The following is a 22,158-nucleotide window of genomic DNA, read 5'->3' as shown; positions in this document are numbered from 1 at the left end:
GGGGACACCCTGAATTGGTCGCCAGCCAATCGCAGGGCACACAGAGACAAACATCCGCACTCACAATCACACCTAGGGGCAATTTAGAGAGTCCAATCAACTTACCATGCATGTTTTTGGAATGTGGGAGGAAACCGGAGTACCCGGAGGAAACCCACGCAGGCACGGGGAGAACATGCAAACTCCACAGGCCGGAGCCGGGATCGAACCCACGACCTCTGAACTGTGAGGCGGACGTGCTAACCAGTCGTCCACCGTGCCGCCACCTCCAAAATCATATCACATGGCACCATAGTATCCTCTGACCTGAATAGTGCATGCCTCTGATTAAGTAAAGTTCAACTGTTCTTGCAGACTCTACAGAAAGTTGCCTTCCAGTGACAAATGAAGAAAAGGTTGGAGGAATGGAGCTGTCCATTTGCTTAGCCATACTTTTCTCTTCACATCTGTCAGAAAGATCTTGAGTGCTTCTTTCCAACGAGTGTGAATCAAGAACACTGACCAAATTTCGAGGAATTCACGTTTTTTTATCTGCCTAATTTACATAAACTGAACATACCTCCTCTATGTGGGCCTGTCGTTAAATTGTGGAGAACACGGCACTGTACCTGCGCAGTACAGTGACATCTAGTGGTAGATTGTGAATCCGGCATTTAAAAAAATGATTTTGATAATAATACTTTGTGTCTCAGTAAATTAGTCATTTCATAAATTTCAATTCAAATTTCTTATACCAGATAGGCTGTCTTTGTGTCACCTTATTGAACAATGCCATAATATATTGGTGTGATATGCTGTATATATGATGATAAAAGATGTCGCTAGAGGGAAATTCATCAGTTTTATGTGAAGCCTAATCTAATGTTTTCAATTAATTATAATTAATATTGATCCCAAAATATGACTATTTATAGCAGGAGTCTTCAATCCTGTTCCTCGAAGGCCGGTGTCCTGCCTGTTTTCCATCTCTCCCTGCTACAGATAGTCACCAAAGGTCTGCAGAAGCTGGATAACGATCCTGATCATTTGAATCAGGTGTGTGTTGCAGCAGGGACAGATGGAAAACAGGTAGGACACCGGCCCTCGGGGAACAGGATTGAAGACCCATGATTTATAGTGTCTGTAGCGCTCTGCCAATGATGCATTCAACTATTTAAGATATTTTAAACATGGTTGCAAAATGTGTATTTGTTCATTTGAGTTTGATTTGAATATCAGGTAATTGAATACCTATGAATATCAGATATTAAACGTCTGAAATGTTACACGGAATATAAGTGTTTGTTGTTACGTATACGTCAAGCGTAGAGCGAAACGATTGCGCGGTGGCCGATGGCTTTTGAATGCAGCATTGGCAGTGGGCGGCTCTGTTCAACCACATTGAGCACATTTGGCTAGCAAGAACAACTAAGCCACTCGGCGTTTAAACACGTATCAACATGTCGGGAAAGAGCTTTCGAGTAAGCGACGGGGACTGGATATGCCCTGATAAAAAGTAAGTTAACGTACGATAAAAGATAACGGTAGATTGTTGGAGTATTTTTTAAAGGGTCGACTATATCATGAAGCAGCTGCAGGTCAACTTTGTTTAGCTTGTTAGGCCCACCGCATCGAATTAGCTACAAAGTAGCGAGCGATCGTCAACGTCCTTATTATTTATCCAAGAAGTTGAACAAAAACCATGTAAGGAAACAGAGCTTTTGATTTACAGTAGAGATTAAGTGGAATTATTTTTCTGCGATTCTATTTATTTTCGCTGACTGGCTTGCAAGCTAACGAGGCGGCTAACGTTAGCTGCTATCGTTGAGCATCTACTGATAATTTGGTTTGGGGGGGGGTGTTTTGTTTGTTTTTGGAGGGCGGAGGACATGGTGTCATGCGAATTTTAACTCTGGTCATAAATATCAGTACGTATCTCAGATGCATTACTAGCGTCTCAAGTAGCGAACAGCTGCAGTACTTATTACTTGGCTCTTTTGCATAATGAGAAGTGTGTCAAGGTGCTGCACTGTCAACTCATGCATGCTCTGTGTATGTTTTAGCTTCATAAACTATTTGCTTACTTATGTGTTGAATGGTTTTTTTTCCAGATGTGGAAATGTGAACTTTGCAAGGAGAACAAGTTGTAATAGATGTGGAAGAGGTGAGTCTGGAGTGAAATGAATCTTTACTCTTATAAAGCAGTGTTTCTCGACTTTTTAAGTGAAGGTGCATGCATACATGAGAAACACGTAGCCACCTTTTATTTACTCATTGTGAAATCTGGGCCTGCTTAGATTAACTCAAAGCTATTACTGTTCTCTGTTTTAATGGTAACAGGTGAGTACATAGGTTAATTGTACCTTCTGCCATCTAGTGGAAGAATTTATAGCTGTTCTGCCTGTTGCTATAAATTGTTGGCATACACACATGATCAAATACATTATTTGTTGTATATAAATAATTATTGGACCAATGAAGTGGAATTGGGTAATTTCCTGAAGCACACCTTAAGAGCTCTCATGGCACATCAGTGATTGGGAATCACTGATCTATGAGATATTTGAACACAGGAGCTTTTGGGGGGGGTTGTGTTTGTTTTTTGGGGGCAGAGAAAACCACAGAGGCCAAGATGATGAAAGCAGGAGGAACAGAGATTGGGAAAACTCTGGCTGAGAAGAGTAGAGGACTGTTCAGCGCTAATGATTGGCAATGTAAAACGTAAGTGTCAATTGTGTAGTGAGCACATTCCTATTAAATTGATTCTCTCTTCATTTTATGTTCTTGTTTATTGTCCTCTCTCTCGCCCTCATGAAGATGTGGAAACGTTAACTGGGCAAGGCGGTCAGAGTGCAACATGTGTAACACTCCCAAATATGCCAAGCTTGAAGAGAGAACAGGTAATTTAGCAAAATGTGCAACATTCTAGTATCTGTTCAATTATGCAATAGAATCTTCATCCATGTCTCTCCGATACACTTTCAGGTTACGGTGGTGGTTTTAATGAAAGGGAAAATGTGGAATATATTGAGCGAGAGGAATCTGATGGTGAATATGATGAGGTGCGCCCTTCCTCATGGTGCTTTTTTTGTAAATGAGTGTGCATAATGTTGCTGTTCAATGGCAATTGTGTAACCTTTCTATTTTTTAGGAGCAACAAGAAGCTTCTTGTAAAGTAGAAAACGTAGTAAAAAACACAACAAAGACGTCTTGACAGTGCTTATGCAGAATCCATGTATCATTTTATTTTTCAAAACAGAAACTAAAAATAATAATAGTAATTTTGTCAATATTTGCTCCAAAAATCAAAATAAAATAATAGATAATGACAGGCTTTCCTATTTTGTGCACAAAAGGAAAATAGAAAATCAGATCACGGCCGATTTTGATGTTACATGTACTTTGGATATTTTCATCTGCCGTAACCAGAAAGAAACTTGAACCGGAAGAGAGCTTACGCTTGACTTGCGAGGTCTTCTTTTATTTCTATTGAGACTTAGGCATGAACACACTTTAAAAACAAACAAAAAAAAAATCATTACTCGCTGTGTTTTTAAGTAGTAGTTTGTTTTGTTGCAATCATCAGACATGTTGCTACATTACACAAAAATCAATGTGTATTTAAATGTTTCTTTATTCAAGGATTATGACTTTTAAAATAGTAAGTTGAAAAACTGTGGTTAGATACTTAACGTCACTTGTCAGAAAACTGTGATCAATTTTCACCAAAATATACGCAGATCTCTCTACTTATGCTTAGAACCGTCATCCCAATATTTTAGATTTTCTCGATGTTATACATCTTCCTCCCCATAGGCGCTTAATAAACTTCGATGAGGAAACCGCTGAATGGTTATAAAATTCAGAATATCAGGGCAATTCTTCTGATGATTTCAGTGGTTAAAGTTGGCAGAAGCATAAATGGTCCACACGAATTTTAGTGGCGATTGTTCACAGTTTTCTCACATAAAACATATTTTTCGACTGCCCTGTCTTGTCGTTTTCCCCCATAGAGATACCGGTAAATAACCACTAGAGGGAGCCTCACTATTTTTAAACAGCGGGCGACACTTGCATTCGCTTGTATTGAAGTCGAGATGTTTGGCTGCGAACAATTATTAAAATCATATGATTATAATTTAATCATGAGTCGTTGAGTTAATGACCAATTTTGACACAGATTGGTCTGTTAGAAACATCAGACATACAGTTATGATACCAGATGTGTGGAATTTTATAATCAAGCACACTTTCTTTTTCTGTAATCTGTTATGTGTTCAAAAATGTACATTTGTATTTATATTAATGCTTCTTCATTATAAGATTTGTAAGATTTTATATTGTACTACTTCAGTACCAAAGCACATAAGAAAACACTTAATGCCATTCTGTAGAGGTTGTCATCAGACAGCGATGATATATTGATATTGTGGTTGCATGTTAACAACATGCAAAATACACTTTCTGCCATTCAGTTGATATCTGATTTATGTCACAGTTTGGGAGGAAAAAGAAAAAGTATCGTGGGAAGAGCAGTAGCAAGACATCTTCTTCAAAAGGAAGTGAAAAGAAAGACGTAGGGAAAAAGGCTCCTCCTCCTCCTCCGCCGCCGCAGGAGGAGGACGAAGAAGAGGATGACGATGATGAAGACGGTGACCTGTCCAAGTACAAACTGGATGTAAGCACAAGGCCGCATGACATGAAAAGACTTTTAGTCTAATCAAGATGTGGAGCACACTGGCTTTTGAAAGCATTTAAAATGCTACTGGAGGAGGTGTGCGAAGGGTGATGTTAACATCAGCAAAAACTTGCCGTTCAGGATGACGATGAAGACGACGAAGACGGCGACCTGTCGAAGTACGACCTAGATGCCAGCGATGAAGAGAAGGAGCAAGTGAAGAAAAGGGGCAGCCGCTCGGGCTCGTCTCGTTCCCGCTCATCCTCGCGCTCATCTAGCTCCAGTTCTCGGTCGAGGTCCAGGTAAACGGGTGCAGGTCAAGGGTAACTCCCGGCAAAATGTCAGTATCAGCTCTCAACTTTCCTTCTGATGAACAGGTCTACATACTTTCCATGTTGCTGTTTCCTGTTTTTTCATTTATTTTGATTGTGGTTTAGTCCTTCTGCCTACCGTGCTGTAAAGACAGTGTAGGCAGAATTTGCCCTGGTAATACTGTATGTGAAGATAGATATTGAAATGATTTGACTGAGAATCCATTCGGCTGCAGTTCACCTGCTGAAACAACAGATAATGCTATAACCCCATGTTTTGAAGCCATTTCCGTGGAAGGCCACGTGGCTATTTGTGAAGTGTTATTCCCAAGGCGTTAACTGCAAATTGCGAGGTCATACAAAAGAGACTAGCCAAAATTAAACACTGGTTTTCCTATCCTTAAACTTCACGTGTAACTTAGGGTAAATATTTATATGCCATCTATTTTTTTGGTTTATTATCAATGTGTGACACATTGATAGTTCCTCTTCTGAAAAATATTGGAGAGTTTTTGTGTTTTTTTTGTGTTTCAGATCCGGCTCTAGGAGCTCCTCTAGTTCCCGATCCAGATCTCGCTCGAGGTCCCGCTCCAGGTGAATGAGGTGACATGCACTCTCTCCCTGCAGAGAGTGCTTGTATGGGCCCCCAGGCTCCGCAAACAGTCCTGTTATTTATGGCTGCATTGGGATCAGTTATAGCAATACAAAATCCCTTTTTTGTTAAAGGACAGGTAATATTGATAGTTTTAGGTACATATTTGGCATTATGCTATCAATAATAAGTTCCAATTTGGCCCCTGTTGGAAATCTTCGTTTGGCCACGGGATGTGCTCATACAGTACATGGTCTTAGTATCTTCTGAGTGGCATTAACATGAGCCTGCTCGTTCAGTTACACTGGACTTCAATGATAATGTCATTGCTAAAGTTAACTGATCAGTACCTTTTAAAGCCGCTGCCGCTTCTACTCTGAGGCTTCATCCTGGTACTGATCTTTCCCAGACCCTACTGACCTCAGCGCTTGGTTTATCCCTCCAAAAGATCCAGCTCCAGGTCTGGAAAGGGCTCCTCACCCCGGAAGAGGTCCGTCTCCCCACCCTCCTCACCCGAGGGGGGACAGAAGCGGAGTCGCTCCAGGTCGTCATCTGGAGGCAGAAAACGGAGGCGCTCTAGATCCCATTCGTCCGAAAGGTTTGGGTTTAAAGTGGAATACCACAGTGGCACTCACTATAGCCGTTTATCGCCTTGCTCACGACCTTGTCGTGCTGGTTTTCACACTCTGACCTTGACTCGATACAGTACAAGTATGCTGAGCTGAATGTTGATGACTCTCATTGCTAACGTATCTCCCCTTCCCATCATGTTGTGTGCTTTCAGGGGCAGCAACCAGTCCTCTGGATCCTCCCATTCTGGCTCCAGTTCTAAAAAGAAAACAAATTAATTTTAATGCCTCAGTGAAATCAACCTCAGTGCAAGTGCATGCTACCATGAGAGGAACAACCACATCCATACAGTATGCTGTTCAACCCTCCCCCCAACTCATTCACTCACTCATACACACGCGCACACACACTACGGTAGCAGCCCTTCCTATCTTTCAACTCACTCTTTGCCCAACTTGTGACTAGTGTCTACCAATGTATTGGTCCCTATTTTGGGATAATGTTGGTGACAGTATTTCTGCTGATCTTTGGGGAACTTTAGAATTTCCCCTGAGACACCGCCCTTTTAAATATACAGTAAATGCATCTGTTTATGGAAAAGTACATGTAGAATTGAACACTGATTACTTTGTTTTTAAGGTAAGTATTACACAGGCATAGTTGTTCACAAACAGCACAAATTTCAAAGAATTTATGCTTAAATGTCTATATTTGTTTAAACACTTGTCATCAGTGTTTACTGGAGGAAGGGATGGATTCGATTAACAAATTCCATATATTAGTGTTTCAAGACTTTTTTTAGTACATCGTGACAAATCATGCTTTATATAATATCCATATGAAATAACTGTTCGTGTGTAAATAAAGTCTTGTCAACCGCATACCTTGTCATTTCTGCAAAGATTTCCAGCATACAAAATGTTACACTTGTGTGGTTCCTAATTTGGCTGTATTTACTTTTATTTTTTTATTTTAATCTGATGCAGCATCTTTTTAACTAGTTCAGTTTATAGGCAAAATGCTAAGATACCTTTTGAACTGTAAAACTTAATTTCAATAGATAGCAGCCTGATAAGGCACTTGTTGGGGTGCTTTTTTTAACGTAATTAACCTCTTAAGACATTCTTGAACACTTCGCCATTTGGATGATTTGAAGTAAGTAAACCATACGAAGTTATGCGTTTAACACAGACAACGGGTGAAGAACTACTTCGAACGGGAATCACAGTAGGACTATCTAATACATCGAGTATAAGTTGACTCTTGGTTTCTTACTGGGGCTTAAAGATTTGACACGGCTTTGTCTAAAATTAAACAAAAAAATGTATACAAATAGTCTATACGCGATGCTCCATACAGAAGAAGGATGCCCAAGATATCTTAAAAAAATAATAAAATTCACTCTACGTTCGATCTCATTAAATTGCCAATCGCATTCAAGAAGACAAATCTACGAATGAGGGTTTAATTCAGCTCCATAGCGTTGGAATATGACGTGCAGTAGTGTCACTACAAAATCCTTTCCATGTCTCTCTAATGAAACATGTTTAACATGTTCACCTTTATCAGGTAGTTTGCATCGCACGAAGTAATTATTCTGTTCACTTCAGATAATAGACTCTGTAGTACCAACATTGTTCTCAAGCATCTGGGGCAGTTGCTCACTCAAAATGTCATACATGAAACAACACAAATGAATCTAAAACGTCACTAGCATTCATTCACATGTTAAACTTCAAGTACTCTTTTCAACCATTTTAATTGGAGGAGGCACTATACTTCCCCGCCAGTCCCGCGTAAAAGGGCTGGGGGCGCTTTTACGCACAGAGCTGCAGCTCAGTGTCGATCTCGGAAGAGATGGTGCACGCACGCACGGCTTTTGCGTTTCGTCACTGCTTCTTAGCCCGTCCGAAAGGATGACTTCGGACAAGTGTGACTTTCTTGACAGCTCACAAAGCAGAATAGAAGCCATGCTGACGTCCAATGTGACCAAGTCAGCAGGAGAAGAAAACGCTACAAGGACGCAGTCGGGCTGCGGTTACGTGTCGGTTGTCTTCCCCATCACCATGATGGCCACGGGCATGGTGGGCAACTCTCTGGCTCTCATTCTGGTCTACATCTCATACAGGAAGAAGGAGAACAGAAGGAAGAAGTCTTTCTTGCTCTGCATTGGGTCGCTAGCGCTGACGGACCTGTTCGGCCAGCTCCTGACAAGTCCGATAGTGATCTCGGTTTATCGCGCCGACCTGCGATGGGAGCGCATCGACTCGTCGGGCAACCTGTGCGCTTTCTTCGGCGTGTGCATGACCACTTTCGGCCTGTGCGCGCTCTTCATGGCCAGCGCCATGGCCATCGAGAGGGCCACGGCCATCACCAACCCGCACTGGTACTCCAACCACATGAAGACCAGCGTCACCAAGCAGACTTTGATGGTCATCTGGTGCCTGGTGTTGCTCTTCGCCCTCCTGCCCGTAGCAGGGGTGGGCAAGTATACGCGTCAGTGGCCCGGCACCTGGTGCTTTATCAGCACCGGGGACAGAGAAGTGCCAGGCAACATCTTTTTCTCCTTCACTTTTGCCTTACTGGGGATTTTCTCGCTGCTTGTCACGGTGTCCTGCAACGTGGTGACCATCCGCGGCCTGATTGTTCGCTGTAAGACCAAGTCTGGCACGTCTCAGACTTCCAAACATTGGGAACGACTCACCACCGAGACCGTCATTCAACTCATGGGGATTATGTGCGTACTGCTTGTGTGTTGGTCTCCTCTACTGGTATGTTATCACTACTTCCTTTACAGTATAGTAGACCATGTATCTGTGTTTTCCACCCTTCAAAGAGCCAAGGCACATGCAGTGGATAAAATGTACACACCCCTGTTCAAATGTGTGTGTTTTGTGTTAAAAAAAAAAAAAAAGATCAGACCATATCTTTTCAAAACTTTTTCCGATGTCATCTGCAACATGTACAGCTCAATTGGAAAAAAAAATCCGTTGTTTTTAGAGGAGAAGTAATAAGAAACAATTGATGTGTAACTTTGCACAAGTGTGCACTCGCTTGACATGAGGTTGTGTTTAGAATTATTCAATCATATTCAAAGTTTTATTGAATATTAAGAATGGCATAATTGTGGTTGTCTAAGGAAGATCTGAACTTCATATTATTCAGTTTGTCATTTTATTTGAATATACGATGTTTCGGGGCAGGAGGATTGTGCTGAGTGAAATAAATATTCAGGCCCACCCTGATTATTCCAGGCCCAACCATTAGCCACATTCTGGCTCTACCACTGGTCAGCACACATCGGCCACATTTTTTTAAGGTATATTAAGTTTGCCTTGCTGACGTTTTTGTTGTCACATCCTATAGCACATGTCTGCAGAGAGCTTCCAAAGCATCAGAGGGATCTCATTGCTCAAAGTTATTAGTCAGTAGCAGTGTAAACAATAATACTTTCCCAAGGCAGTAAGTATACCATGGAACACGGTGAACGCAGTCATCAATTGGAGAAAATATGGCAACAGTGACATCTGGACGTGCCTCAAACTGATGAAAAGATGAGAAGGGAAGCCTTATCTTACAAAGAAAAACATAGAAACTCAAACTACCGGTATGTTTTGTTCTGACGCTGATGGAACCGAGAAGGTTGGCCATAATTCCAAAAGGTACATTTGAAACAAACACAACACTGCTCATCACCAAAAGAAAACCATACTTACAATCAAGCATGGTGGCAGTTTCACCTTTTCAAGTTGTTTTCTTCAGCTGGAACTAGGGCCTTTGTCAAGGTGGAGGGAATTATGGACAGTTGAAAATAAGAAGTGTTCGCACAAAATATTCAGGCTTCTGGTAGAAAGCGAAACAAACAGCAGGGAAAGGCTACTATCAAAGTTAAACTTTGTGTGGGGTTAATCAGATGCACTTTCAACGATGGCAGTTGTATACTGACTCCAATTTAACATGAGTTTGGTGTGATTGGTTGATTCTGAACACATCCACTTTCCACTTATAAATGTGTGTGCACACTTGTGCAACCACATCAGCTGTAGTTTATTTTTAATTCTCCTCTCAAAAAGATTTTTATTCAAATGAGTTGGACAAGTTATGTCACATAAATTGTGGGAATTTTTTTTAATGACTTGGTCTAATTTTGTAATATCACACAAATTTGACATTTGAACAGGGGTGCGTAGACTTTTTATATCCACTGTACTGTATTTGACGTTGGAAAAATTTCACATCACACCACCAAAAAAAGAAAAAAAAAAGTTACAAACAGTATAGCCTGTATGATGAAATAATAATTACAGATTAATTGTACCCAATGGAAGTGGATTTAATTGTTCTGGCGGTCACTATACGTCATTGGCATAGATAGATGAACAAAGAGACATTATTTGTAGTGAATACATTTTTTGTTACAATGAAATGCATAAATGTGAAATTGAAGTTCCCACTGAACACCTGATCACAAATGGTACACTAATCCGCCGTGTCACATTGAAATCACTGAAGCGCAGTTCTGTTAATAGTTTGATGTTGGATCACTTTGAAGTTGGACTTGGGCTATAAATAGGATATTTCCTACTTCCCTGCACAAGTGCAGTGAAATACGACATTGGCCACTTCTTTTTTTTTTTTTTTTTTAAAGGATGCAAATAGTCAGAAAAATCTAATACAGGCACTCCATTTGAAGTCCTGTAGTGTAAGTCAGGTGCTTAGGAAGTGGTTTGTGGCAAAGCTATGACATCATTGCTTTTGTGCCCATGATCTCGTCTAGTGAGTGACGATTATAGACTAAAAAGTGCTACTGTATTTTAAAAAAGATCATGATAAGAAAAAACATTCATAGTTACACATAGTCATTATATTCACACAATCTTATGTACAAGTGATGCACTATTTACTTATGGTGAGGTATAAACCTCTACGACATTCTAATATCAACAGCCAGATGGACACACATGCATACAAAAATGTGCGCGCGCACACACACGTGCATTAGCAGCTGTTTGTTTCTGGAGATGCTTCATCTCCTTTCACCAGCACACTAATGAGAGCAGACAACACAGTGTTCTGTTTGATCCCACACTAGCCGAAAAAAGGTTCTCATTTTGTGTGCCTTAAATTAGAAACCCAAGGGCCAATTATTGCACTTCACGGTGTGTACCTTTAAAGGTGCTGAAAATGTTCTTGTGTATTTCCGAGATGACGGACTGTACTTTTCGTTTTTTTCCAATTGCCAAGCCATGAGCAGATGAACGGTGCCCTCACGATTCCCGTTAAAACACTGCCCCTGCTATCCATTAAGGGCCAATCCACTTAGCTGATTTCTGTTTCAGGGGTCTGCTGGGTGTGTTTTGAGGGCATGCATTGTCACTCACATGTGTAATGTGTCTGACCAAGGACGTTATTAGAAAGCACATGTCTGTGTGGTAGCGGTGTTTGTAAAGCAGGGTCCTGGTTCAGTGACAGCTGCTCACTGTGATCTTGGGAGCGGCAACAAAAGAAGTAACACATTTGATGAAATAATATGATGAATGTATTGTTATAGTATGCATTTTGTATTATTGCATTTTGGTGATTTGGAAATTGCATGCGAATCTGGGAGATGCCTTTCCCAGCTTTCACCGCAGACACCTTCACTCTAAAAAACAGTTGTGTCAAAAATAACTAATTTGTGGCGAAACATAGTTAGAAACAGCGGGCCTGCAAGTCTTTGGGTGCTTACAAATATGTGATGTGTGGCCATGTAAAGACCATACAACATAATTTATTTTCTCAGTTTTGTGTTTTCCGATCAAAAATGTTGCCAAGCTAAAGACAAAGAGACAAAACAAATACATGCTTGGTCCATGGTCAAGAAAAAAAAGAGAACTGCACTCTCACAGCTAACTGTATTCGCATAGCAGAGTGAGTAACATAGCCAACTCGTCTGCTAGTTTGTTTTGTTGCTTATCTTATGTTATATAACATTTTTATCAAATCCAACAATCGTAAACATTCAGTCTTCTGCTCCATCTTATTTGTAATGACAGTATTTGCTTATGGCAAATTAAAATGTTTCTCACTTACTGTGCGGATATCAATGAATAAATAACCTTGTTTTCCCCAATGGCCACAATTGCATCTTAAAAGTCTCTTGGGCTCTAAACATACTCAATTGACTGTCACAAAGGGAAGAAAACAGAAGTCATAACTTTACGCAAAACTTTTAATAGTCAAGTGCAAATCATTAGTGGTTGACAATCAAACTTACAGCTATAAATCACTTGATGGAAACAAAAAAAGAGGAGTTAACGGTCTTACAATTCAGAGCACTTTGTTCTTCGATTTCTTCAGAAAAAGTCTTCCGCCAATGTTTGTAAGGGCAGCGCACACAATGACAATATCATCAAGAAGGTCAGCCTGGGACACTGGAATTCTTGTTTGCAAAATTCTGAAGTTCTTCAATCTCCTTATAACGCGTTGGACACGTATCTTGAAACGTGACAGTTGTCTTGAAGTTTTGATCTCCTGTGCAGTAAGTTGTCTGTTGCCTTTACTAAAAGCTGGTGTGCAAAGGGTAGCGCCATGTGCTGCAAGTTCTTCCGCAATAAGAACCCCCCTATCTGCCACAATCTCATCATTAAATTCCAAAAGATCATAAAACCCAGACTCCTTTGATAGCCTCTTGGCAGAATGTCGCCCACCCCGACCCTCAGAGATAAATGAAATAGCTCCGGCAGGAGTGATGCCTATCAAATATTTCAAGGTCTTACTGCCTTTAGAGCTCGACCATGACTGCGATCCGGAAGTCATATTAATGGAAATCTCGGTACAATCTATTATACAACGACATCTGTTAAACTTTGACTTGAACATTTTGGGCATATTCCTTAGTGTAGCTTCTTTACTTGGCCATTTAATAAGTGGCTTGAGTACAACGGCCATAGCAGGAATCCATCTCCGACAAATTTGACATAAGGTAGCTGTGGAGAGCTTAAACCTGTGGGCTAAATCAATATTAGTTAGGCCCAGCCTCAATTTCATCAACACAATCAAAAGATGATCCTCTAGTGAGAGTTTCTCGCTGAATAATTTTGCACTACCAGTCATTTTGGTGCACAACCAGTCAAAAAGCACAGGTGTAATTCCAGTAAAAAACAACAGTTGTACCCTGTTGAGTTTGATATTTGAATAGGAAAATGCAGATTTTTCAAGATGCTCTTTCAGGCTCTCATTTTCATCCCGTAGCTGTTGATAATCTTGCTGCAGTTTGGCATGATTATCCTTCATCCAATTGTACTTCAGGTCCAGAGCAATGTACTCTGTTTTCTTGATTGCGGCGTCTTCTTCATCTTAAGCAGAAGACAGAACAGTTAGTACATGTTGTTCACAAGAATCACAACCTCACAATAAAAAGGTTGCGTGGGATAGGCTTCAAAATGCTGCTAGGGCATACATCCCTGAGAGTGTATTAAGTCTTAGATGCAAGATGAGTATTGCGAACTTAAAGGGACGGTGGGGCCATGTTTTCACTCACAAGTTCATTTGATATATTTTTTGATCAGGAAAATGAAAACAGTTGGCATTTTCTATTTTATCCATTCATTTTGGAGAAATTAGGAAATAAGTGACTCCATGAATGACGGCTCTCGTTAATTAGGCCAATGGCCGCGCCCCCTACCGTTCTATCCTTGTTCGGCCGGAGTCACTAGAGGAACCGATTCCAAACCCTCCATTGGAAATCATTGTACTTTCATTGCGTATAACGTCCAAAAACGGCGATCAATTGGCACCGAAATTTATGTGGACATATCTACTAATGCCCACTTCAACATATCAAAAGGATTTACCTCTCTGTGGCTGATTTATGTGAATGAGGAAATGTGGAAGTGAGCAGAGCTACATAGATTTAGGCTGGGACGAGCACACACTGCTTCTTTGCTATTAAAAAAACCCAAAAAAAACTGCTTCGATGCTGATCACGGTTAGGACGGGCGAGGCATTAAACACCAGTCAGGATATTTACTGGGACTGAAGTGGAAACGAGTAGACGTGCACATTAATTTGGATGAGGAATGGCCCCAGTTTTCCACCCGACAACACGCAGTTCAATTTGGGACGCAAACAGCCGAAAAGGTACGTTCCAATGCGGCCACACTTGGTTGTGGAGTCAGCCTCGCTGGAACTTTTTGTTCAGATAATAGCCGTCCTATTATCCTTCCTTTAGCCGTGGAGAGAAGAGGGGGGCGTAAAGCTCCAATCTGCCTACTGCTGCTGCAAGCCGCAGTCTCCCTCCTGAGAGTTGACGCGAGTTTAGGTTCTGTCTGGGTTCGTGTGCGCATTCATGCTCTTGTCCGCTTCAGCTTATGTAAGTGGAGGAGCAATCGCCACGGTATTTTTGATTTTGGTGAGGTGATCATGATGAGATCACTTTTATGTCAATAAATCCAAACTATTGTGCAGAACACTTTTATACTCTCACAGGTTGAAGTGGACAAGAGTAGTAATGTGCATTTGCATTTTGGTGGCGATCGGTCGCCATTTTAGACAACAGAACTGACAAAGCGATCAATGTTACCACCATGCCTCCCTCCCGTGACGTAGACCGCTGAGACCAAAAACTTAACATAAGCCACGCCCCAAAACGGGGCGGGGAAATGTGTCATAAATCTAATCACAAAAAAGACCATAGATCACTAAAATGTCTTTTGAGGTGGGCATTTTAGTACTGATGTCATTTTTACATGCAAACCTATTATACAAGTGCCAATGTTAAGATCACCCAAGTGTCTCTAAGAGTTGAAGGAGGGGTTTGTAGCGAACAGGAGGGACGTTGGGATCAATAGAGCAAAGATATGAATAAAGAGGGAGAAGAGAACGACTGTTGGGATCAGTAAAGGGGGAGAGGACCTTTCTGCAGGACCTGCAGAAAAATGGAATGAGACGATATTGGCTACACTTACCAGAAATGCGATCAATGATGGAGACTTCCTCTTGAGCAGGTGGATTTGGTGGGGCACCCGAAACTCTTTCACTCCGTTTCTTTTTCCTAAGGTACCTTCGCATAAAATAAATAAATAAATAAAAACGCAATAAATGAACAGAAATACTGATCTCAACCCGGAATATAATCTATTTCTCACTTAGTTCACACGGCGGGATTTTAAAATTATCATCAGACTTCCAAACTCTGAGACCCGATACGTGACGAAAAAAAAAAAAATCACGCGTATTACAGTTTTGAACGTACCGTGTGTGGTGTGCATCCACACGGCATGATCAACACATCACACATGAACCACACTCATTCAGATAGTTTCACATCAGATGGAAAATCGTGCAAACCCCCTCAAGATTAAACTAGACTTCGGAGTGAACAAACATGGCGGATGAAAAGTCAGAAGGGGTCTCACGTTGTGTCTTAGTGTTGTGGCGCTAGTTTGCGAAGTGACAGAAAAAGAAAAGACGTTGGGCTCTGTCGCGGCATGACTGTTTTCATTTTGGATTCCCACCGCGCTTCTTCGCCGCCCCGTCACCTCGCTTTCTGATTAGCTGCACGTCACTGTCAACCGTGCTCATTTGTCTTCAGAGCACAGAGCACACACGGTGCGAAGTCGGGCCCAAAAAAATCCAACATGTTGAATATCCCTGATAATTTTTATGTCATTAATGGATATAATCGATACACTCAACGAAATAATTCTACACTCAAAATTCCGAATACCATTTTACTTTTTTTCAATTCTTATTTTTTAATCAGCTATTATTCATTTTTCACTCCTACACTTCATCTCCATTCGGCGGCAGGGATTTACATTATCCTCGCAACATCATTGTGGCAAGGAAGAGTAGGTTTTGAACATGATGCCATTGTAATCGCTTGAGAGGAAATTCTTTTGATTTAGGAAGAAAGGAGATCGTCTTTACAATAAATCAGTAAAGCTGAGTTGGTTTTAAAATAAAATCCAATGAAAACACGATATTGTTTATTTACAAGTACCTTTAGTTAGTATAGGTTTATTTACAAAAAAGCCATTGTTACTGTATCATCACTTCATATCAAAATATATCGAAATTATATAATTAAAAAAAACAATAAATCGCTTTGTTGAAATTTTAGGCCTTATATCGATACGTATGTTACTGGTCAAAATAATGTATTGTTACACCATTAGTTACTGTAACTACTTTACCCAAAACACAAAACTAACTAGCTAGGTGTTGCTAATTATTTTACCTTTCAGTCTTTGCATTGGGGTTATGTTTTTGGTTATGGTCTGTGTAAGAAAAAATAGAGGGCACAAAATCTGGGCTCTCGTGGTCCAGTGACATCTCACCTGTAAAAAGAAAGACACACATAAGCCAAACATCACCAGCTAGACAAGGTAAACATCACAAACAACAATGCTAACGAATTACAAGAGCTTGAGTTCCACGGAGCTATTGTGGACCGAAGTTCATCGCTGAATGAGTTACCTACTAGTTACAAACTATAACTAGCTTGCCATTATTCCACAATTCCTGACCACTTACTCAATATTTCAAGGCATTGTGGTTAAGTTAAAGCAAATGGCCACGATAACTTACCAGATATGAAATGAGCACCGCAAACGCGGGCATTCTTGACGATGTCGTCGGTCCAGTCTGTGCTCTTCATGGCTTGCAACCAGAGGCTCCTCCGGTGTTTCTGAGATGGCATGTTTCCCCTTGGAATTGAGAAAAAAAGTACCCCCTTTCCACTCTGATTCGTACACCCGGACACACAACAGCCAGGCATTTTGGTATTGGTTGAAACTATTCAAAAATTATAACAACTCAATGCAAAACACTAAACAAACAAACAAACAAACATTCACAGCCTCACACGCGTGTTTCACTACGATCAAGCCAGCCTCCACGCGGAAAGACGACGCCACGGCTGCGTTGGTCACCTTCAAAATAAAAGATAACAACTAAAAGCATGGGCAGATTTGGATTAAAATATTTTAAGTCGATTAATTATTTTGAGTTGAAATAATGTTTTAATATAATCTCGCTTTTGTCAGGCAACCAGTGTAACTTGAGAAAATACAAACTGTCTCAGGATTGAACACAGAATTATTCCGAGGTTTAGTAGTTAGAAAGATAGTTAACTTTAAATCTGCACCAAATCTGCAATTACCCTTGATTTGGAAAAAGGCGTTGATGATGTAAAACTGAAAATTGCGTATAGTCATTGATTTCACCATTATAATACCTTGTCGCTACCAGGATGAAGCAGTGCAGAACCTAATTGACACAATGCGGCGAAGAAGCGCATAATGACTACTGGCACGTATCCGCCATCTTGAACCGGGTTCGATCTCTTCCATTCACTTGTATTGGGTTTAAAAAAAGTCTCAAACAAGTTACTGTAATCATAATCATTTTATTCTTCGGTTTTGCCACGGATTGATTTGATAGAAATATCAGACATTCAGAAATGATACCTGACACGTGGGTCTTTTTTTAATTGGTGGTCTCATGACAAATTAAATATAAGCACGGCCAAATGATTTTTAACTTTAAAAACAACAACAATGACTTGACCTTATGTTTCACATCATTTATTTTTTCTTGCTATCATATTGTTGAACAGTCTGGACTTGAGTGAATCACAATTAAAAGCGCTTCAAAAACAAATGTTTCAATTAAGATGGAAATTGAAATACAGGCTGATATTCTATTATGCATTCATATTTTTTATATTAGGCCAATGCCTCACCAGTCATGAACCTCACTGCACATCATTGATCTCTAACTTTTATCAATGTAAGTCATCACAGGCAAAATCTAAGTCTGAAACTGGGTGTAAACGTTCCGCACTATTGTAACGTAATAGGACACACCTTTCACAACACAACACATCTTTCAGTCACATGTTCTTTTGCTCACATGAAAAAAATTAATGAAAAAACACTCGTTTTCAAACAAAATGTGCTGTCTTCTAAATTATATGATATCTGGATTGAAATATCTGAAAACCACAGCAAAATGTTGGTCTCTGAGTCTTGAGTCTTGAACTCCAAACAAAAGTTTTCAGCAAGCAGAAAAAAAATCAATGTACTATTATGGCCTAAGTTCCAACTTTTTGGAGGCAGTGTATAATGTTTATGTTATGTGATACCTTGAAAATATAAAACATGCAGACATTATTTCAGAGTATGTTTACTAACCATTTTTATTTACCATGGTAGATAATATTATGTTATAAAGACTAAATGCTGTGTCCCCTAGGTGCTGATGCTGAGGATGATCTCCACCCAGGTGTCCTCTCATGAATGTAATTCAACATCCGAGAGCTCCCGTCCCTCTTCCGTGCGAGACGTTCAGTTGGACTGTAACTTTTTCCTGACCGCCATCCGCCTGGCCTCACTCAACCAGATCCTGGACCCGTGGGTTTACCTGCTCCTCAGAGAGATTCTCCTTCGCAAGTTCTGCCTGGTAGCCAATGCCGTCTCCAACTGCTCCATTGAGGATGAGAAAGGGACTCAAACGGCTTTGGATGCACTTAATAAGCAGAACCAAGAAAGTCTCCAGAAACCCCAAAGTAATAAAGGAGACATTTGAATGAGAACGGTTTTCTCACTTGAAGTGAAGTGGAGATCCTGCATGTAGAAGCATACATTTCTTTTTAAAAGTCACCTGACCATCAGGTGAATGCATTCCAAATCACATCTTACCAAGAAGTCTCCTTATGTTACTTTTCAGTCATATCATTCCCAAGAAGTCTGACTCCAAACTGAAGTGATGCATCTCTTTCTTTTGTCATCACATTTTTACATTAAGATGTAAACCATTTATTGTACAGGAATGTAACTATTTTTTGATGAAAACAGTTGGAAAGAAAAATGGAATATAAGGTTATTTATTTATGATGAATGTAGTGATATACTTTCCTGGCCAAGCGCGTACAATGCTACCTATTAATGTAAATAGTAAAACAAGCCGTAACTACGACTGCAAAATACACAAATCGACAGGTAGTCTCAGAGATGGTTGGCTTCAAGCGTCCATCAATGCAGTATGTGAAGTTGAATTAAAGTGAAATCAACCCAAACACATTTTTTTCAAGAATATGTTCCCAGCAGGCCCACTAGTTGAAACACAGCATTCTGATTAATATTGGTTTTGTGAAATATGAGTTAAGCAGCAAAATCCACCTCTTTTTAGCCATCGCAGGCCATTTTGTCACTTCTGTCGACTGAAAATGACATCACAACTGCTCAGGGCTCAGGTAACGACCAATCACGGAAAACAGGTCAGCCGTGATTGGTCCTTACCTGAGCCCTGAGCAACTGATGTCATTTTCAGTCAACAGAAGTGACAAAATGGGCACCCCTAGAGGTGGCTAAAAATGGGTGGATTCATTCTTATTCCTCAAACGCAATATTTATCAGAATGCCTTGTTTCAACTAGTGGTCTTGCATAGAACAAAAAATATGTTTGGATTGACTTCCTCTTTAAGTGTTGGGTTTATTCAAGATGTACAATGCATTTTTTTAAGGATCGTGAAGTTTGTTCTTTGTGCCAAACGCCTACCAGTTGCTCAGCATGAGGAAAAGGCAACTGTTGCTATTTTATGTAATGTACTGACGCCCGAATATTTGTGATTCCAGTTTGATATTTATTTATTTATTCAGGTATTTAGGGGGAAAACTGCCGTTGTTAGCATTGTCATCGAAGAAAATTGCAAACAAAATGCCACAACTGTGCCTTTTCAGCACATTAGCCAGCTGGATGTGCTTTTGCTGGCCTGTCACGTGCATAGAGTACAAAAGAGGAGCTATGTGCTGATCAACCTGTGCCAGTGTAAATGTCCCATTAGCATGCTCATCCACTCAATTAAGAATGTTTCATAGGTTCATGTAATCACCCGATTAAGATGGAACAAACGATAGGATGAGTTAATACACGTGAGATCAGCTTCACGCATGGCCTCTTGATTTTTGAACGTGAACATGTAGCTTAACAACAAATCACCACTCGGCGTAATTGATGCGCCACTAATTTTAAGTACGTGCTGCTTTAAACAGAGAGCATCAATTCCAAGCACTTGTTGAGATGTCAATAAACACCTCCACAACATGTTCAATTGTCACATTTAACAGCAACAGGTTTACAAGTTGGTTTGAATCAACCAGCTTCCACGTGAAATTTTAGTTTAATTTGACTTCATCCACACGCAAGAGTTTAACAATAATTGTTGAAAAGCTGGACCTCCAGATTTGGAAAACAATGCATTTTCTTCATTTTGCATTTAGAAAGGATTTTGTATAAAAAAATTAATTTTGTGATTTTTTTTTTTTAATCAGAAAACACTAAGAAAATATTTTTCATTGTTGTTTTATTGTCCTTTTCATACGATTTAGGGGGGGGAAAGCGGTTTTATTTTATTTGTTCTTTCTGTCCGAAATAGGACAAAGATGTATTTTAGTTTTCAGAAAAAACATGTTTTTCTTTTCTTTTTAACAACAAAAGGTATATTTGTTGTATGGATGAAAATAAATTATATCATTGTTTTTGTTTTCATCCCAAAACAATTACATTGTCTTTTCTTTTGTTTTTCAGCTGAAAATGAATATTACATTTCTATGCCTGGAAAAACGAACAAGTATTGCAGATCTCGGAGACTGCCCTTTTAATAGGAGAGCAATGTAAAGCTTACTGGAATACTTGATTATTTACCAATAGTCCGCCCGGACAAAAAAAAAAAAAAAAAAGGAAAAATACTAATGACATGTACAGTATATTAGTATATTATGGCATGAGCGTGAACTAAGTAAAAGGAGGATGTTTTTGCCACATATTTAGTCCTAATGAATTTGCCATCTTATCAGTTTACAAAACTTTAAAGGTAATGATGTTTTGGCTTCATTAAAAGGTCCCAAAAGTTGCTTTTCCTTTTTAGTTGTAATTGGCTGTTCTGTTTATCTACGTAAAGAACACTTTCAGATGGAAATCAAAAACTGCTTTTATGACAATTTTGATATTATGAGTGTTTGTTTGTCTTCCTGATCAAACAGGTTTGACTGATAGACACATCACCTTATAATGTGCAGTTAACTGCACCATGTTTGTCTTTTAAATGAAATGGTGCAATCACTTTAGTCATACATTTGGCAACCTTAATACATTCTAAGCGCATACCTGTAAAATACTACATACATGTCATACAAAGTGAAAATTGTATCCAACTAAAAGGCAGAAAAATATATACAGCAACAACAAAGCATTCATGTTGAATCCATCATTACTAATGACCCCTGAGACCCGATTCTCAGATGAGGGCTATTTACACATACACGCTGCAACATTGCGATTGGTTTTTGTTTGTCTGTTTCTTTTTAATATTCAATGCTTCTGTGTTGAGTATGAGAGTCAAACAGGTATGTTGTAATTATACAACCTTTGACCAAGCCTTTGAAGTCTAACGTGCATTTTTGATTCATTTGTAGTTGCAATGTGACTTACTTTATGTGGTGCTGTAATGTTGTGAGTCCAAGTCTAATAAAGAAAAGGAATACTTTAATTATTTTCAACAGGTCTTTATTCTTGTTTGTTTATTATATATGGATGTACAATAAGAAATAATACGACGGATGGATGGATGGATGGATGGATGGATGGATGGATGGATAGATAGATAGATAGATAGATAGATAGATAGATAGATAGATAGATAGATAGATAGATAGATAGATCGATCGATAGATAGATAGATAGATAGTCATAATCATCATTATCATCACAAATATCCTAGTTTTGTTTATATAAAGGGAGGATAGATCAATAAATAACACAGTCCAACAATTTTTCTTATTTACTCTTTTAATCAGAAATGCAAGTTAACCTTCTAAGATTTTTTTTTTTTGCACTTCCACATTCCAACTCTGCTCATTTTGTTTCCCTACAGCACATCAGGTTTTCAGACTGATAATTGTAACATAATGTAAAATAATATAATTTGTAATATTCTAAAATATTTAGTAATACTTATGAATGAAGGGTTAGGTTCAGCAACA

The 22,158-nt window shown here is 39.6% G+C and overlaps 3 protein-coding genes across 6 annotated transcripts; 2 read left to right on the top strand and 1 right to left on the bottom strand.

Annotated features, from left to right (window-relative positions):
• Nucleotides 1-1,329: 1,329 nt before the first annotated feature.
• Nucleotides 1,330-7,011, top strand: zranb2 (zinc finger, RAN-binding domain containing 2). 2 transcript variants are annotated; one of them, XM_086048104.1, is made up of 10 exons: nucleotides 1,330-1,495; nucleotides 2,091-2,143; nucleotides 2,592-2,700; nucleotides 2,797-2,879; nucleotides 2,965-3,041; nucleotides 4,478-4,657; nucleotides 4,799-4,959; nucleotides 5,503-5,562; nucleotides 6,009-6,158; nucleotides 6,345-7,011. In XM_086048104.1, exons 1-10 carry the CDS (start codon nucleotides 1,440-1,442, stop codon nucleotides 6,406-6,408), a joined length of 993 nt encoding a protein of 330 aa, XP_085904230.1. In that variant the 5' UTR covers nucleotides 1,330-1,439; the 3' UTR covers nucleotides 6,409-7,011. The 2 variants fall into 2 exon arrangements, with proteins under 2 accessions (XP_085904230.1, XP_085904229.1); XM_086048103.1 differs by having other exon boundaries at nucleotides 6,009-7,011.
• A 964-nt stretch (nucleotides 7,012-7,975) lies between these two features.
• ptger3 (prostaglandin E receptor 3 (subtype EP3)) lies at nucleotides 7,976-19,438 on the top strand. Its single transcript, XM_086048282.1, has 2 exons — nucleotides 7,976-8,901; nucleotides 18,371-19,438. The coding sequence occupies exons 1-2, from the start codon at nucleotides 8,047-8,049 to the stop codon at nucleotides 18,701-18,703; spliced, it is 1,188 nt and encodes a 395-aa protein (XP_085904408.1). The 5' UTR covers nucleotides 7,976-8,046; the 3' UTR covers nucleotides 18,704-19,438.
• LOC147138321 (uncharacterized) lies at nucleotides 12,328-17,448 on the bottom strand. Of its 3 annotated transcripts, XM_086048279.1 has the most exons (6): nucleotides 17,352-17,445; nucleotides 16,982-17,046; nucleotides 16,703-16,821; nucleotides 16,353-16,452; nucleotides 15,079-15,173; nucleotides 12,328-13,467 (listed from the first exon to the last, which is right to left on the bottom strand). In XM_086048279.1, exons 1-6 carry the CDS (start codon nucleotides 17,412-17,414, stop codon nucleotides 12,440-12,442), a joined length of 1,470 nt encoding a protein of 489 aa, XP_085904405.1. In that variant the 5' UTR covers nucleotides 17,415-17,445; the 3' UTR covers nucleotides 12,328-12,439. The 3 variants fall into 3 exon arrangements, with proteins under 3 accessions (XP_085904405.1, XP_085904406.1, XP_085904407.1); XM_086048280.1 differs by lacking the exon at nucleotides 16,982-17,046 and having other exon boundaries at nucleotides 17,352-17,448; XM_086048281.1 differs by lacking the exons at nucleotides 16,353-16,452; nucleotides 16,982-17,046 and having other exon boundaries at nucleotides 17,352-17,442.
• Nucleotides 19,439-22,158: the final 2,720 nt, after the last annotated feature.

This window comes from Filicampus tigris, chromosome 12 (genome assembly GCF_054856515.1).
Source record: "Filicampus tigris isolate MCC_2025a chromosome 12, RoL_Ftig_1.0, whole genome shotgun sequence".
Classification (NCBI taxonomy): Eukaryota; Metazoa; Chordata; class Actinopteri; order Syngnathiformes; family Syngnathidae; genus Filicampus; species Filicampus tigris.
Note: the sequence above shows the minus strand (reverse complement) of the source record. Positions and strands in the feature narration are given on the sequence as shown.